General features: G+C 34.0%; 1 protein-coding gene across 4 annotated transcripts in view; it reads right to left on the bottom strand.

The window, feature by feature from the left end:
* Positions 1-5,267, bottom strand: part of LOC149569572 (small GTPase LIP1-like) — a 39,102-nt gene extending 33,835 nt beyond the window's left edge. For 2 of the 4 annotated variants that reach the window (XM_089822256.1, XM_089822255.1), the window contains exon 1: positions 4,552-5,267. In XM_089822256.1, the coding sequence (XP_089678382.1) occupies positions 4,552-4,651 (100 nt within the window). In that variant the 5' untranslated portion in view covers positions 4,652-5,267. The remainder of the gene's footprint in view (positions 1-4,551) is intronic. The other 2 variants (XM_089822254.1, XM_089822257.1) reach the window with 2 other exon arrangements.
* Between the last annotated feature and the right edge of the window lie 11,346 nt (positions 5,268-16,613).

The following is a 16,613-nucleotide window of genomic DNA, read 5'->3' as shown; positions in this document are numbered from 1 at the left end:
TGTCCACCTGCATGGATGAACTAGACTGTTTGCTCTGCAGGTCTAAAATCCTATTTTGTCTTGCTCTGGTATTGCGAAAATTATAAGGCCCCTGTCGCATGCTCAAACATAAATGCTCTAATTTTAGTGTTTTGACATTTCGTCAAACACTTTCCTCTCTATCTCGCTGTTCCAAATTCCCTATAAGACCTCCACAGGATGACAAGTCTTATAGCTCTGATACCAGTGTAATGACCCTCCTCAAATCTGCTCTCCAAAAAAAGCTGATGAAAGCTTAAGGAATTTCATCAAACAATTCACATGCAAGGGACGTATGGCTGATATAGTATTTCAGCTAGCTTCAAATGAATTTTTCTTCCATTTGCATCAATGAGAATCTTGTGCTAGAAGACTACAATGGACTACACAATGACCTAACATGAGTGTGCTACTAATTTTGACAATATTCAGTGCATATATATGATCTAAGCATGAGAAATGAACACCTACAGCCAACAGACATTTTTACAAACAATTGGTATGCAAACTAACTAGCTGATAAATAATGATATTAAATTGCTTAAATGACACCAGCAACTATTATCTTCTTAATTGCAATGAAAATTACAATGCTCATGAAATATGGCCAAGACTTTGGCATTTACATAGATTACAAAATGATAATGCTGGTATAATGCACACTTACAGCTGAAAGCTTATAACACCCTAAAAAGCAATACGAACAAAAGAACCTGGTTGTAGATGGCTGTAATAATTTCCTTCAATGCTGCCCCTTTTGCTTTGCTTTTTTCGAACTGCTTTTCCAAGCCTGCTTTTTCAGTTCTGCTTTTTCGGGCTGCTTTTTCGTATCCGCTTTTTCAGCCTGCTTTTTTGGTTCCGCTTTTTCAAACTACTTTTTCTTATCTGCTTTTTCGGATTGCTACTATGTTGAATCTCAAGACCATATCTTTCAATAGCGTCAAGATTTCCAGCTTGAAGGGATTTTGTCCTTCAAACTATAGAGACAATCTCCAGAAAATTTTCCAATTTCTTTGATATTTCCAAGCATGAATAAATGAGAGCTATCCTCTTTCTTTTAATCCCTTCCTCACTTGCTCCAAGCTTCCGTCTTGCCAATGTGGGATAATACATGACTTTTAATATTACTTCTTTTTTTCTTTTTACAAAGTCCATGTATGTACTCCAAAGGGGATGTACTCCAAAGGGGGACTCTTGATTTTTATAAAGTGACTTTATGAAACATTATAATATTTAATTTAAATAGTCACTTTACCGTTGTAACTTCAAACATTAAAATAATATACCAAATAAACTCGAAATCCCACATATAATAGCTCATCAAAAAGAGCCCAACAAAACGCATCTCATCCTGTCACTGAAAATTGAAAGCACTGCATCCCCCTATTGGCTTACTAAAAATAGTAAGTCTTTCTGAAAACCCAACAAACGAACTTTGTTTGGCTTGTAATTAAATTTGACTAGGCCAAAATAACCTCAGGATCCCTTTTGAAGTCTTGGTTAGCCCTCGGGACCATACAAGAATGGGCTAACAACAACATACCTCCAAACTGGCTAAGTGGGGGACATTACAATTGTATATGGATATTCAAAAAAGAAAAGTTAAAATCACAATAAAGGGTAAGTTTCTAATTCCTGTGATTAATGAATTGCATGGGACCCATTTCTTCCCCAAGCTAGATTTATCATCTAAGTATCACCAAACGGTGCTATGAGATGAATATATTCCCCAGATCACCTTTCCAAATTGTGAGGGCACTACAAATTTCTAGCCATGCCTTTTGGCCTCACTGCTACCACATCTGCATTCCAAAGCATAATGAACCCAAATTTTCACTTATTCCTTAGGAGATTCGTCCTAATATATTTTGATGGCATCCTTCTCTACAAGAGAATGTGGTTAGACTCTAGAGCACCTTCACGAAATATTTCTTGAACATTAAAAATCTATTGAGTCTATTTATTGAGTTCAATTATTAAGAAACAAACAATTTAATTCTTTAAAGCAAAATCACAGTTAAACACAATGAATAATAGAATAAACTTATATTTTATTTGAATCATAAATGAATTCTATATCTGAATGTAATGGTACTATTGCTCAAAGATTAAATACAAAGGTATCAAAACACTCTATATGAGCTGGAGAATTCACCAAAACATAGATTGATAAAATCCAGGGAACTAACAACCATTACCAATTCCCACTAGGCTATAGACAACTATTTCCATATGTTTTAAGGCTTGCCAAAGCTAGCTGGCAAATTAGTGTGGTGGATGGTCTCTCTAAGCATGCACAAGTTTTGGTTGTGGATAGCCTCTTTAAGTTACCAATGTTGAAAAAACCCTACAGATCAAATAAATCTCACCAACCACAGCAAAAGATTTTTAATTTTCGCTCTTGTGCCAGATAGATTCGTGCCTGACTCAACATCTAGAAAAAGAAAAATTATGTATCTGTAGCATTTAACCCCATTCTCAGAATGGAAGTTCAATTTCTCTCCTTCAAGTTTTTGGTGAGAATTTTACTAGTCAACTAGTAATAATTTGCTTTGCCATCAATTTTAAAATCCTGTAGGCTTGGTATGTTTGTCCAAAAAGAAAAAAATATTGGATTTTAGCTTTTAAATGTTTACTTCAATTAATTACTCATTCCAGTCAAGTAACGAAACCAAGTTTCAAAAAGATTAAATTTTACATATTTCTTATTCAGGAAAAAACAAAAAATATGTATCATACCATGTTGTTGTTCACTCGCTGTTGGTTAGTTGTTTAACTTTCCTCAACATTGTACTCATTTGTTAATAAGTAGTATTTATTTCTGTGACCCAGAGTTGTTAGCACATGTTACCAAAATGTCACTTTTGTTACATTAAAATTTAAAACAATTCACAAACTGTTTTGATTTCTGGAGAATAACCTATCATTTGTCTCTTGTTTTGACATGCAAATTGATGTTTAATTATGTTGCATGAATGGTTATCAGTTACAAAGTTGGTTGCACAATAGAAGAGCATTTCAATTATCAGGGTTAATCATCGTGTCACACCATTTAGGATCCTGTCGAAACTACGGATCAGCTCATGGGCATAAATGAGCCTCAACTCAGCGGAATGAGGCTCCTAACTTGCAGGAATTTATACTGGATGTTAATATTAGAAAAGAATTCGAATACTTATTCACATCAAGACTTACACTACCAAAGATGGGCAAAACCATTTTTGTTCTACAGTCGCGGAATTGGAACAACCCCACACCTGATCTCCATTTGATGGAACAATGGCTGCATTCCATCAAACACTTCACTACCAATATGAATGTCTTGTATTGCCTTACTCGGCCAAAACAGCCTATGCACTTGATCCTTTTGGGTAGTTGTATGAATTAAGACGTAACCATTCATTAAATTTTATGTTGCTAGTTCAATTTTTATCCTTGGTATTTAATCATTGTTAATTCGATTCTACCTATACACCATGCTGATTTTCTGATATTTTTCTAGTTATTTCCAAATCTAAGTTATTATTTGATATATTTTGGCATTTTGGGTTCATTTCTTGCTTTCTGGTAGAAGAGGTCAATCACAACAAAAAGAGCAAAGGAGAATGGCAACTGTACAAGACAGTGTTCCAAATTAAAGCTGTACAGAAACAAATTTATTTCTCCGTATCATACTTTGTGGGCATGGCTACTATCATTACAAGAAGCTTAGCATTTCAACTATCGGTGATTCGGTATTTAATTACCATCTATCTGAGGTTACTCGGTTTAATGGATGTTTCTCCAAACAACAGCCCGGTCTTGCCTCCTTTATAATTCCTGGCGTCTAGCTTTCTTTGATGTCATTCTTGAATTTTATCGTGCATTATAGTCACAAGCCTTCCTTGTCTGTAGATCTATCTTTAATATGTTAGTCTGAGCTAATTTGGCTATATTTCATTGCTCTCAGATGAAATCATGAGGCCCAAACCTATGACAACAACTAGTGAGGTCCTGTAGATTTTACAGTTTATATCTCATCACAGGCTTCTTGTGTCAGCTGATATATTAGGACATAATTTACTATCAGCGATGATATTTATACTTAATCTGATATGTTGCTCAAAACCCAATCCGCGTAAACTATAAAGTGATCAAAGCGGGTCATGTGGAAGTGTTTTCGGGCTACATTAAGGTCATTTCCAGTTTAATTGATAATTAAATGGCCTCGGTACTAAGTAAATAAACCACAAAAAACAGAACAGTAAAACCTTCACTAGATCTTGCTTTTTCTGAAGCAATTAAAGCCCGTTCAAATGGTTGTAGTACAAATCTTTGAAAGAGGCGGCTAATTTAATTGGTTAGATCATTTAGAGATACAGATTTTCATCAATGCGTCTATTTCTGCCGGATAGTGGCTTAAAACAAGGTGCGTGACTACTGTCATAAAAAAAAGCTATCGCAATTTAACTGCAGAAGCAGTGTAAAACAGCGCCGCACTCACTTAAGTCCAAACATCATTATCCAAAAATTTTAATTTTTAAAAAAAATTACCTGAATCTCCTACAACAAGAACCCTCACTTGCCCGCATGGCGAAAACCCGTTTTGCTGTCGATTTCTATCTCTATCTCTGTCCTTGTCTCGCCGAAACATTTCACCCAAATACAAATATCGAAAATCAACCCTGCTAATTTACTCCGTGTAACAAATAATTGCTCCTTGAACCGATAAGCCCCTCAACTGGAAGAAAACTCAGGCTAAAATCGAATATACAGTCTGTAAGATCACCAACAGCAAAAATGTCAATCATCTCAGTACACTGACAAAATCCAGATCCAGAAAACCCCCAAATTTAGCCAAATTGCGTTCAGAAAAGGTCCTTTACTCGGAATGACCACCAAATAGTTTCAAAACTGTGCAGATCTTCAAAATATATACATCCTGAGGCGCGCACGGTTGGATTGACTGCTGCTTAAACTTCTTCAGACGTTAATTTGCAATTTCAAATAGCCCATCGGATCGGGCTCATTTCTGGCTCAAAATAGACAAGAAGACTGTCAAACTCTCGAGAATTCTGAGAAGATTTTGCGTTGAGATCCAGATGGAAAGTCCGCTTATAAAGATTGGAGAAGACTTGTTGAACAGAAAGCAGAGTTGACAAGCTCGGACAGAAAGTAGCCTTAACGGGCAAGCACCACAAGATTGGTTTTGTTTTTGGTTCCGGCGCTTGTGCTTTGTGTAAAACGTTCCTAACAATTTAATTTAAGTTGCTTATGAATGAATGAATGAAAGTTATTATAATTAAATTTAGAGTTAAAATTATTTTAAAAAGGAGAAAAAAGTGACGTGTGCATCAACCTTAGAGGCAAGACAATATAAAATATAAAATATAACATACATATTACGAGGGTATATGCAATAATAATAAAAGGGTCACGTCTAACATTATTATTAGTCCTTGTTTTATATGAGTATTTATGTTTCCTCATTTCTATTTCTATTAATTTTAGAAAATGAAATAAATCTTAGATCGTAAGGTTTACATTGTAGTAAATTAATTTTCTTTCAAATTTTTGAATTTTATGATTGGAGGATGATAACTTTTCCAGGGTTTGGGGTATTTATAAATAAAATTTAAAGAGGAAAAAATTAATCGAAGGACAATTATAGATGGAGATGTATTTAATGCATTTAGTGGGAGGACAAATAGAAACGTATCTAATGCATTTAGCAGGAGGGCAGTGAAAGGATAGAAAGGAGTTAAATGCACTTAGCAAAAGAACAGTGAAAAGATAGGCATAAGTTGAATGAATTTACAATTTGTTTGAAGAGATAGTTAGTGGCTAGATTTTATGGTGAAGTCTATTGGAAAATATAGTGAAGTGTAGAAGCAATCGAGATAATCTTGATATGTTGAATGCTTGATATACAGTGAGGTGTAGAAGTAGTTGAGGTCTCTAGATATGTTGAACGCTTGAACACACCTGCATATGATCAGGCTCAGTGATTGGGACGTGTGTTTTGTTGAGTATTCTCGTTCCCCTTTTCAAAATGCTAGATTTCATAATGTTAATTTTTTTCCACAAAGATTGCCCCTATCAGCTTAATAATAGTACACTCTTTAGAAATCTCTTCAAATTCTAAATGATTGAATGAATGTGGACCAATTTCAAGTTTTTAAATCTCGTGTATGTTATTTTGTGCAATCAAAGATGAGATCTTGTGATAATTGTGTGCATTTCTTGGTGCAAATTTTCAAACCCTTGAAAGTTCCAAAGAAAATTCCAACAAATTTCATGTCATCATCTATGTTATTGTGACTGTTCTTCTTGAAAAATTAGGGCTTTTACCTAGGGGTAACTATTCACTCCCTTCCCTTTGAACCAAACTTGACTACTCTTGAAAAAAAACTAGGGGCAGTCTCCAAAACTCGGATCTATGAGGGCCCATCATTCACTTGTAAGGTGAAGGAATTCATTGGTATTCTATTTGTTTGCTCATTATGCATATGTGTCTGATGCAGGAGCATCTTGAGTGTAAGGGCAATCTTGCATCACCCGAAAATATTTCTATTTCTATTTATTTGTTTTCAATATGGGGTATTTCAGTGCAGAGTTGTTTGTGGAAGATTTCTATTTTTAATGGGTTAGTCATGTGAGCTCAAAATATTTTAATTTCATATATGGAAGTTCATCTTAGATAAATATACTTGTATATGAGTTTCATCGCCATATCACATGCATTAGTGAAGTTATTGCAGATTTTTGGTATAAAAACTTCAGGCTCAACGTTGAAGGCCTAAATGGCTTTGAAACAAGGTCAAACCTTGGTTAATGTATGCTTGTACAATCAGTTGCAACAAGAGCTATCATTTTCGAAAAGGAGTTGTAATAGTGGGCCAATGGCTTATTAGTTATGGTCTTTGAAAGATGGACCATTCGAATTTAATATAAATTGTAAATTGTCTTAGGTTGATTCTATGTAATAAAGTGTAATAAAATAATATAATATGAGATTGGTCGATCTCAAGAGTTAGGGCTAAGTGTCCAAAACCTTCTTAGGTAGTGAAAAATGCCTGTATAAGGAAGGCTCATAGGTTATTTATTAAGGCAGTTATGGGTAGTAGTTTGCAGCTCTGTCTTAGAGATTATTGTAAGGAAGACACACATGTGGGTTTGTATATTATAATTCTAAATTCTGTAATTCCACATTGGTGGAGTTAATAAAAAGCTCATTTTTTTTCTTATAAATTGTTATTGTTTATCTATTTTGTGTTGTGTGTTTTTGGTACTTAGGGGAGCATCCTTCATCAAGTGGTATCTGAGAAGAAGTTCTCGAGTGTGTAGATAAGTCACCGATTGTGAGGCAATTTGCACTAGGACTATGGTTTGAGCTGAGTGTGTAGATAGATTATCGATTGTGAGGTAGTACGCACTAGGATTTTAGTGATAAGCACAAAAATGCCTCCATAAAGGGAACATGATGGAATAGTCGGAGGTGTGACACGTAAGGGTCTTAGAGTCGTTTAGAGACAAATGCAAGCATTGTAAGAATAGATGTGTAGAGGGATGAATCTTTTCGTAATAGATGAAAGTGAGGATGAAAGAAAAGGAGAACTTTATCAAGAAGAAGAGGAAGTTATGAACCCATAAGAAGAAAGGCTTTTTAAGACCATTTTCAAGATTAAGAAAAGACAAGTTTGAGGTTCACACATTTTTGGGAAATCTTGACCTGTAGGGATTGATTAATTGGATCGGTGAATTAGAAGAATATTTTGAGCATAAAGATATTGAGTGGTGCAGGGGCACCATCTCCCCCCTCAAATTTCACATTATTTAAAGCTATAGCTCACTTGATTAGTCATGGGATCATGTTTAGGAAAGATAAATTGTTAATTGCATTGTAATGATTTAGAAAAGACATTATATGTCAATTATAATCAAAATCCTGAATGGAATACAAAGGGACATGGAATAAGAACGATCTTAGGGTAACCATTAAGATGGTCTTTAAATAAGACATCTCTTATGTAAAGAGTAGAGTCGATGGGGAGTTAAAGAGAATAGAGTCAGGATAGTGAAAAGATCTTCATATTTATATTTCAGTCGAATCACATATGCATCTGATTTTGGATTTGAATGAAAAAACTGTATTGACTTCGTAACTACCCTTCTGTCTCGGTATGAATGTTCGATGTTATGGTATGATTATTGATTAATTTTGTCATTATCTCAATCCCGATTGGGATGATGGAGCTGTGGATATATTTGATCTTTCGTATTTCCTCCATAACTATTGTTTCTTGATAGTGGGTTGTAAGGGAGAGGATTCAATTATAGAAACCGATAACAATAATAAGTTCTTGTTTTGAAATGATAATATGAGAAAGAGACCCAATGTTTGTTTTGGGGAATACATTTGTGTTTGCAAGGAGGAGCTGGCGCCTTATAAACACCATACATCTGTAACCCCCGATCACGACATGGTTCAGGTTTGTGAAAGAACCCGATTGTTATCAATGTGAAGGTGGCAACTTCAAGCATGTTCAGATATGTATTTGCCAGTGGAAGGAAGAGCTCGATAAAACAACTAAGAGAGGGCGGTTGATATGGAGAGGAGGCCCTGATAACAATAAGGAGATGACCGCGTTTGACAAGAAGGAAAAGATAGAGAGATGGGGCTCGATAGCAAGGAAGAGGTTGGGCGTGGTTACAAAAGGTAGGAAGATAAAACCCAATGGGCTATGGAAGACAGAGTTTGGGTGTTACAACAAATGGAGGGCCCTGATAACAGGAAGTAGGAAAAAGCAGAGGAGAGAATTGGTAGGAAGGAGTGGAAAGATAAGGAGAGGTAGTGAGTCATGGAGGAGGAGTATGGGCAGTGTTAAAAGGTGTGCCCGATAGCACGAGCAAAGAGAAGCACGAGGGAGTGCAGACAAAAGTAGCCCGAAAGATCAAAGGAGGGATATAGGCCATGAGACATAGAAGAGGAGATGGTGAGGGTGATTCAACAATCAATCATGGAGTAATGTGTTAGTAGATGCTATTATGTTGAGGGTACATTAGTGTTTATTGGATTACCAAAGGGTTATGAGCCTCTATTCAATGTTTTTGGAGAAGATAATAAGAATTTGTTAGATTTGTGGAATGTCATTGAGTCTCACTACATCAAATTGGTATTAGAGCTGAGAAGATTCTGAGTGTGTAGATTGGATCTACACCAGGCAGTATGATATTATTGTTTGGTTCTTGTTATGCAATTTGTGATTGCAAATTTGGTGTGGTTTTCTCTACTATGAGTGGGTGGACATGAAGGTCTACCAAAGGCCATGGGATGGTCTTGTGTGTCACCAAGAGTCTTGGGGAGAGAAGCAAGAGAGGACTCCCAAGTGAGGGACAAAAGTCAGTTGGGAAGCAGTAATGGAAGAGTGAAATTTTGAATGGGAAAAGCACCATTGGAGGCAACAATATAACTCCATAGATGGGAGTTTGTTGATAATGAAAGGGACGAAGCAGCAAAGGCATCGATCTAGTAGAGGCGAAGATGTGTTTGTAGATTCTCACCAACACATTTCCATGGGACATGGAAACCTTTTAAGTTCGACAATATGGTGTAGGGGTACCATCTCCCCCCTCAAAATTTTGCATTATTTATAGCCATGGCTCACTTGATTAGTCATGGGATCATGTTTAGGAAAGATAAATTGTTAATTGCAATGTAATAATTCAGAAAAAACATTATATTTATGGTACTTAGTTTTTGAATTAGATTGTGTAAAGATTTTTGCCATCAATATTTTGAATCACACTACATGATCCACATTGTTTTATGTCTCTTTCTCTCTCATCCTGATGATGGATCATGTAGTGTGATTCGAAACATTGATGGCAAAAATCTTTACACAATCTTATCCAGAAACTAAGTACCATAACTATCATAGATTGTGGAAATCTGATTGCATCAAAAGACATTATATGTCAATTATAATTGAAATCCCAAATGGAATACAAAGGGACATGGAATAAGAATGTCATGACTCAAATTTCAACATGCTTTTTATATGAACTTAACTCTGTGATTGACCTTTTGACTAAGACTATGTATGACTCGACTTGAGTCGAATACTTTATAGACTTTGATTAAAATTTGAACATATATGTGATCAGATGGTAATGTTAATTTATTTTATCATTATGATAAGTCGTTATATGTTGAGCTTATGCGATATCGACATGACGGTTAAAATTGTGATTTCAAATGTTATATGTTTATATTTGATGATGAATGTTGAATGTTTTAAAAATTTGTATTTAGGATATTATTTATTTATTATAATGATGACATTACTGACACATTGGGTGATGTTGAGTTTGTGAGTGTGCAGGTACTAAAGACAGAAGGGTGGTTGAGGTAGAGGAGTTTAGCTCCTTGGCAAGGTTGGTCCAGAATTTGTATGGTGTAGTCACACACACACACACACACACACACACACACACACACACACACACACACACACACACACACACACACACACACACACAGATAGTTGTTTTAATTTGAATTTAAATCATTTGCTTTCAATTTTAATTAATCTAGATGGATTAAATGTTTTGTTTATATAATGTGGCATAAATAGAAAAAAATGAATGATTAAATATTATTTCTTAGAAATATTATAATTTAGATTATAAAACAAGTATTATACTTTCAAATTATTTTTCCTTAGCAATTACAAGCATAAATTTGAAATGGTAGTAGTTAGTCGGAAAAAAAATTAAATCATAATTAATAGTTTTATTTTGAAAATGGTGGATTTAAATTAGATGTGGAAGCTTTAATAGAACTTAAAGTTTATTTAAAGTTCTTAAGCCAAGTGGTAGCCATAGATCCAAATAAGGAAAATTAATTGATTGCTAACAATTTTAAATTTATGATCTTGAGTGAGTTAAAAATTATATTGAATAGAACTCTTGGTTTTTTTTAAAATATCATTAGCCAAGTGGCAACTTTTCCTGTTGATTATTTTGTTAGTTGCAAATATTATGGATTGATCTCCTGGCATGAAGAGGAGACTAAACTTTTTTACAAGATAATAGAAAAATTTAGGGGTTTGAACTGGAAGAAGTGGAGAGGGGAACAATTTTATTAAGGAGCAAAATCCAAATTTGGGGGGATATTTTCCAGCAAAGCAAAGGAGAACGTAGTATTTAGTTGGATTGCAAAGATTTGAAACAAATAAATAAGGGGAGATCACATGCATATTGAGGGCTATGTTTGAGTATGTAGCTGCCACTGCAAATAAATAGAGGGATGACATTCATACTATAGCTTGCGTTTTAATTTTAAGGGCCTCTATTTTATTCCCAAAGGTAGCGTTAGATATCCCTGTAGCTTGTCTTGGTCATCCGGTGCTTTCATACATGCTTTATGTATATCATGGGAAAAAGAGAAACTTTTTTTCAGAGGAAAGGAGGAAAAACATTCTATATCAGGGAAGGAGGAATCAACGTTTGAAAAAGAGAGAGAGAAGAGTTGTTTTAGAGGAGGAAGCAATAGTTAAAGATTTGAAATAGGAAAAAAATGTGTGAAGGGAGAGTGATCCAAAAGGAAGGAAAAAGAGAAGGGAAGAAGGCAGCGGTTTGGGGAGAGGGATTGACTGTTGAAGAAGAGCTCTAGAGGCCTGTGTTTTCTTCATACAGTTCAGGTTCTATCTTTTCCTTTTCTTTACATTAATATGCTGTCAATATGTGGCTTAATTTATCTATAGCTAGCAAATGAAATTATCAAGGATAAACATTCTATTGCTGTTTGACATAGTATATTATCTTAGTTAGCAAAGGAATAGTTGATTTTCCATCTATACAATGAGTTCCCTGCACAATAACAGTAATGTTAGTGATTGATGGTTATAGTTGTGTGGATATTTAAAATTTAAGAAAAGAATGTATTGTGTTGAATGTTATTATGGAGAACATAGCTGGAGGTTATTATGGAGAACATAGTTTAGAACTTAGTGCTAGAAAGACCATCTGTTAGCAAATCCTTAAGCTTAAAAAAAAGACCAATATCTTTGTGGCATCCATGTCTGCCCAAAACTGTTTGATATTATAAGACTTATGGCTTTATGGCTACTGTTATAGAGATTTAAATTTATATATATTATATATAAAAAAATTATTTTATTTTTCATTCACGTTGAATGCAATTTTCAAATTTTTATTATTAGAAGTCTCAAACTATAATACTATGATAAAATACAAACTACATATTTTAAAATAAAAACTAATTCATAAAATCTCCAGACTAACTGTAAACTTTAGAGTTAAATAGCGATTTATTATTCAAAATTATTGGTTTGATCTTTGAGAATATTTTTCTAGGTTCACTTCGAATTCACTAGGTGTAGACTATGGATACAACTCATGGTAAAGTTTTAACTCAAACTAGCTGTATACATATCATATTGGAGTTTATTATTTTCTAATTATACAAAAATCTTTGTTATGGATTAGTCTCTCCTTAATGTAGAAATAGGATATATATATATATATATATATATGAAACCCATTATGGCACACACTAATTCTTGTATTTATTTATTTATTTTCAAAAACAATAAGATGAATGATAAAAAGGTTTAAGTGCTCAAATGTTGTTCTTAAATAAAAGACATGTTCAAAATATTTATTGTATGATGAATAAAATGTGAATTAGAGGAATACCATTTTAGGAATGAGTGTTGAATGCGGGTTCAAAGAGGAGGGTAATTGTTGGAAAACTTGTATTAGTATTTCCTTATATATATTACCTATCAGTATTTTACATTAAACTGGTTCATGATGCTTGGCCAAGCTTGGTAAAACTTTTATGCATATGTTTGAAATGCATTTGGTTAATATTACATTGTTTTCCCTCTTCCACATCCTTGTGTATGTTTCTACTAGACATAAGTGTAAGTAGATTAGGCACAAAGGCTACACCAGATCTTTCCAATCCAATTTTGCCAAGTTGCTAGCCTTCTCATGCTAGGGTCGGGTAATTCTCCTTAACCAAAGAACCTCGAGGAGCTAACCACTCCATGGTTGGGTGGTAAAAGCGCCTGGACCACTCTTCCATCTCATGATAGCGGATGAACGTTGTTTCGATGGCTCGAAGATGAGATTAGATGCAAATGGACACTAAGGTTTGATAACATGTTAATTTTATATGATTATGTTATAGATATTTTATATCATAGAATGAGCTCATTTTAAGGAACTCACGAGTTTGTATCTAGAGGATCCTAATTTTGGTGAAGCTTGGAAAGCTTGTAAAAAACATGTTACACTTGATAAGACAAAGTGGGTGAATTTCATAATCCAAGATGGGATGTTATTCAAAGGAAGTTGTGTGTGCATTCCAAGAAGCTTTATGAGGGATAATCTCATCAAGGAGAAGCATGGAGGAGGATTGGTTGGACATTTTGGTAGAGATAAAACCATTTCTTTGGTTAATGATAATTATTATTGGCCATAGTTGCAACAAAATGACAAGAAGTTTGTATGAGTGAAGCTGAATACAAGGTTTTATCAACCATTACCTGTACTAAAGAAGTTATGGGAGGATGTCAACATGGATTTCATTTTTGGTTTACCAAGGACTAGGTAAGGGTATGATTTAATTTTTGTGGTAGTTGATAGGTTTGCAAAGACAACTGATTTTATTTCCTGCAAGAAGAATAGTGATGTTTTTTGTGGCAAATTATTTTTCAGAGAAGTGGTAAGACTACATGGTCTACCAAAGAGCATAATTTTAGATCAAGATACAATATTTGTTGGGTATTTATGGTGCACATTATGGAAGACATTGAAGATAAATTTGAAGTTTAGCTCATCACATCATCCACATACTGACGAACATGCAAATGTTGTGAATAGGAGTTTGGGGAACTTGTTGAGTTCTTTGGTTGGGGATAAGCCAAAAGGGTGAGATTTGATTTTACCATAAGCAAAAAAATTATATAATAATTATATCAATGAGAGTACTAGTAAATCACTATTCCATATTGTATATGGGAGTAGTCCCAAAAATGCTTCTGAATTGAAGAAGTTGGATAAAGGAGAGATAAGTAGTGCTAAAGATGAGGATTTTGTAGAGTGTCTAAAGTATATCCATGCGGAGGTGAGAAGCATATTACCAAGATGAATATATAGTATAAGGCTAAGACAACCGAGAAAAGGAGGCACAAGGAGTTTTAGATTGGGGAAAATCATGGTTCATTTGAGGAATGAGAGATTTCTAGTAGGTACACATAACAAGTTGAAAATGAAGAAGTTTGGACTGTGCAAGATAATGAAAAAGTGTGATTCAAGAAATGCCTATAAAGTTGAGTTCTCTATTGAATTGAATATTTCACCAATATTTAATATTTTAGATCTAATAGAATATCATGAAGGAGGTATTGCAAACTATATGCCTAAAATGTGAGCACACTTCTATGAGTCATTATATCCAAGATTGCTCAAGAATGAGGTCTCTAATGATGGCTCGTAGCTCTCTATTCATGGAGTGAAAGGGTTTGTGATGGAGGCCCTTAATTTGACCTAGTTTGTGCCCATGCAAGTACACCATAAAATGAGAGATTCAAAGATAAAAATATGAATGCAAATGGAGATGAAAACTAATCTATGTGATAATAATGCAAAACAATGCAAGATCTAATCTATGAAAGCAAGATCTAAGCTAATATGAAAATGCAAGGATGGATCGTGATGATGGAAGCCATGGATACATGAGAGAAGAAGACAAGAAGATAGAGGTTCTCCACAAAAAGCTTTAGTATTCAAACTCTTTCAAAAATCGCTCTCCAAACCTGCAACATAACAATAGCATAGAGTGTGTGTATGTAAAATGAGGAGAGGGCTCTCCCTTATAAAGACGATTGGATGATCAAGATTAAGAGGCAAAAATATTTAATCAAGGGTGGAGAAAGAATGATCTATGTGAAATAAAGATCCACCAATGAGAAAATAGGAAAAGAATTTAATAGAATCCCACTTAGAAATATGTGCATTTAAGTGTAGAGGAATTTTTTACTTTTATCTATTTTATTTCCTCTTTAAATGGGGATTTATTTAATTAAAATGGAGCAAGTTCTTTTAATTAAATAGGAAATATTTAATTAAATTAAAAGTGGGGTTTTTCTCTTAATTAATTAAATGTGGATGAATTATTTAGTTAAAAAAGAGGTTTTCTTTTAATTAAATGGAGACTTATTTTATTTAATTAAAAGGGAGATTTTCTTTTAATTAAATAAGACTTAGGATAAAATGATCAACCTTAGAAAATATTGAAATAATCAAATTTGATCAAGGAAATTCATTTGAATTGATTTAATAAAATATTACAAATCATTGATTCAGGGAATTGATAAATTGATAAATTGAATAATGGGGGCCCATAGTCTAGGTGGCCATTTTAGGGTGCATACACAAACAAGGTCATAGAAGCATTATGGGGTGTTTTAGTAACTACTTTAGTTACAAAGTAGATTTAGGAGATATTTGATATTTGAGTTGTTAAAAGCATAAGGAACAAGATATATGAAGAATATCAAGTCAAATGGAAAGGACAACCAATAGAAGATTAGTCATGGTTGCTAAGGGAGGAGGTTGACTATCTTGGTTTTCCTTTGAACACCTGACATGTGCCAAGATAACTTCTCAAATTACCTCGAGTGTCTGATGAAGGAGCATCTTGGGTGTAAGGGAAGTCTCACATCACCCAAAAATATTTGTATTTGTATTTGTTTATTTTTATTAAAGGGTATTTTAGTGTAGAGTCGTTGTTTGTGGAAGCTTGATGTTTTTAGTAAGTTGGTCATGTGAGCTCAAAATGGTCTAATTTCATATTTGGAGGTTCATCTTAGATATATCAACTTGTCGATTGGGTTTTATTGCTATATCATATGTATTAGTGAAGTTATTATAGATTTTAGGTATGAATTTTTAGTATAAAAACTTTAGGCTCAATGATGAAGGCCTGAACGACTCAAAAATGAGGTAAAACCTCGTTGATGGATACCTGTGGATTCAACCACTATAGAAAATAAGTTGTTTTTCTTGAAAAGGGGTTATAACAACCAATCAAGCCAACAATTTGTAACTTATGGTCTCTAGTAGTTGGGCCATTTGAAAATTTAATTTGTAAATTATCTCGGGTCAATTCTATGTAATAAAGTGTAATAAAATAATATAATACAAGGTTGGTTAGCCTCAAGAATTAGGGCTAAGTATTTAGAACCTTCTTGAGTGGTGGAAAATGCACATATAAGGAAGGCCCATAGGTTGTCACTAGTAATTTCTAGGTGGTAATTGGTAGCTCTCTCTTACAGATTATTGTAAGGAAGATGTCCATATGGGTTTTCATATTGTAATTTTTAATTCTATAATTCCACACTTGTGAAGATAATACAAAGCCCACATTTTGTTCTCACAAATTGTTATTGCTTATCTATTTTCTATTGTGTGTTTGTGGTATTAAGGGGAGCACCTTGCATCAATGTCATTCCCCAATAGCTAAGTTCATATAAGATTTGATCAAAAAGGGTTATCGAAGAAGCAACAATGAGCCTTAA

Source organism: Cupressus sempervirens, chromosome 3 (genome assembly GCF_028749045.1).
Source record: "Cupressus sempervirens isolate cs-2001-9-10 chromosome 3, ASM2874904v1, whole genome shotgun sequence".
Taxonomy (NCBI): Eukaryota; Viridiplantae; Streptophyta; class Pinopsida; order Cupressales; family Cupressaceae; genus Cupressus; species Cupressus sempervirens.
This window is presented reverse-complemented; position numbering and strand designations above follow the sequence as displayed.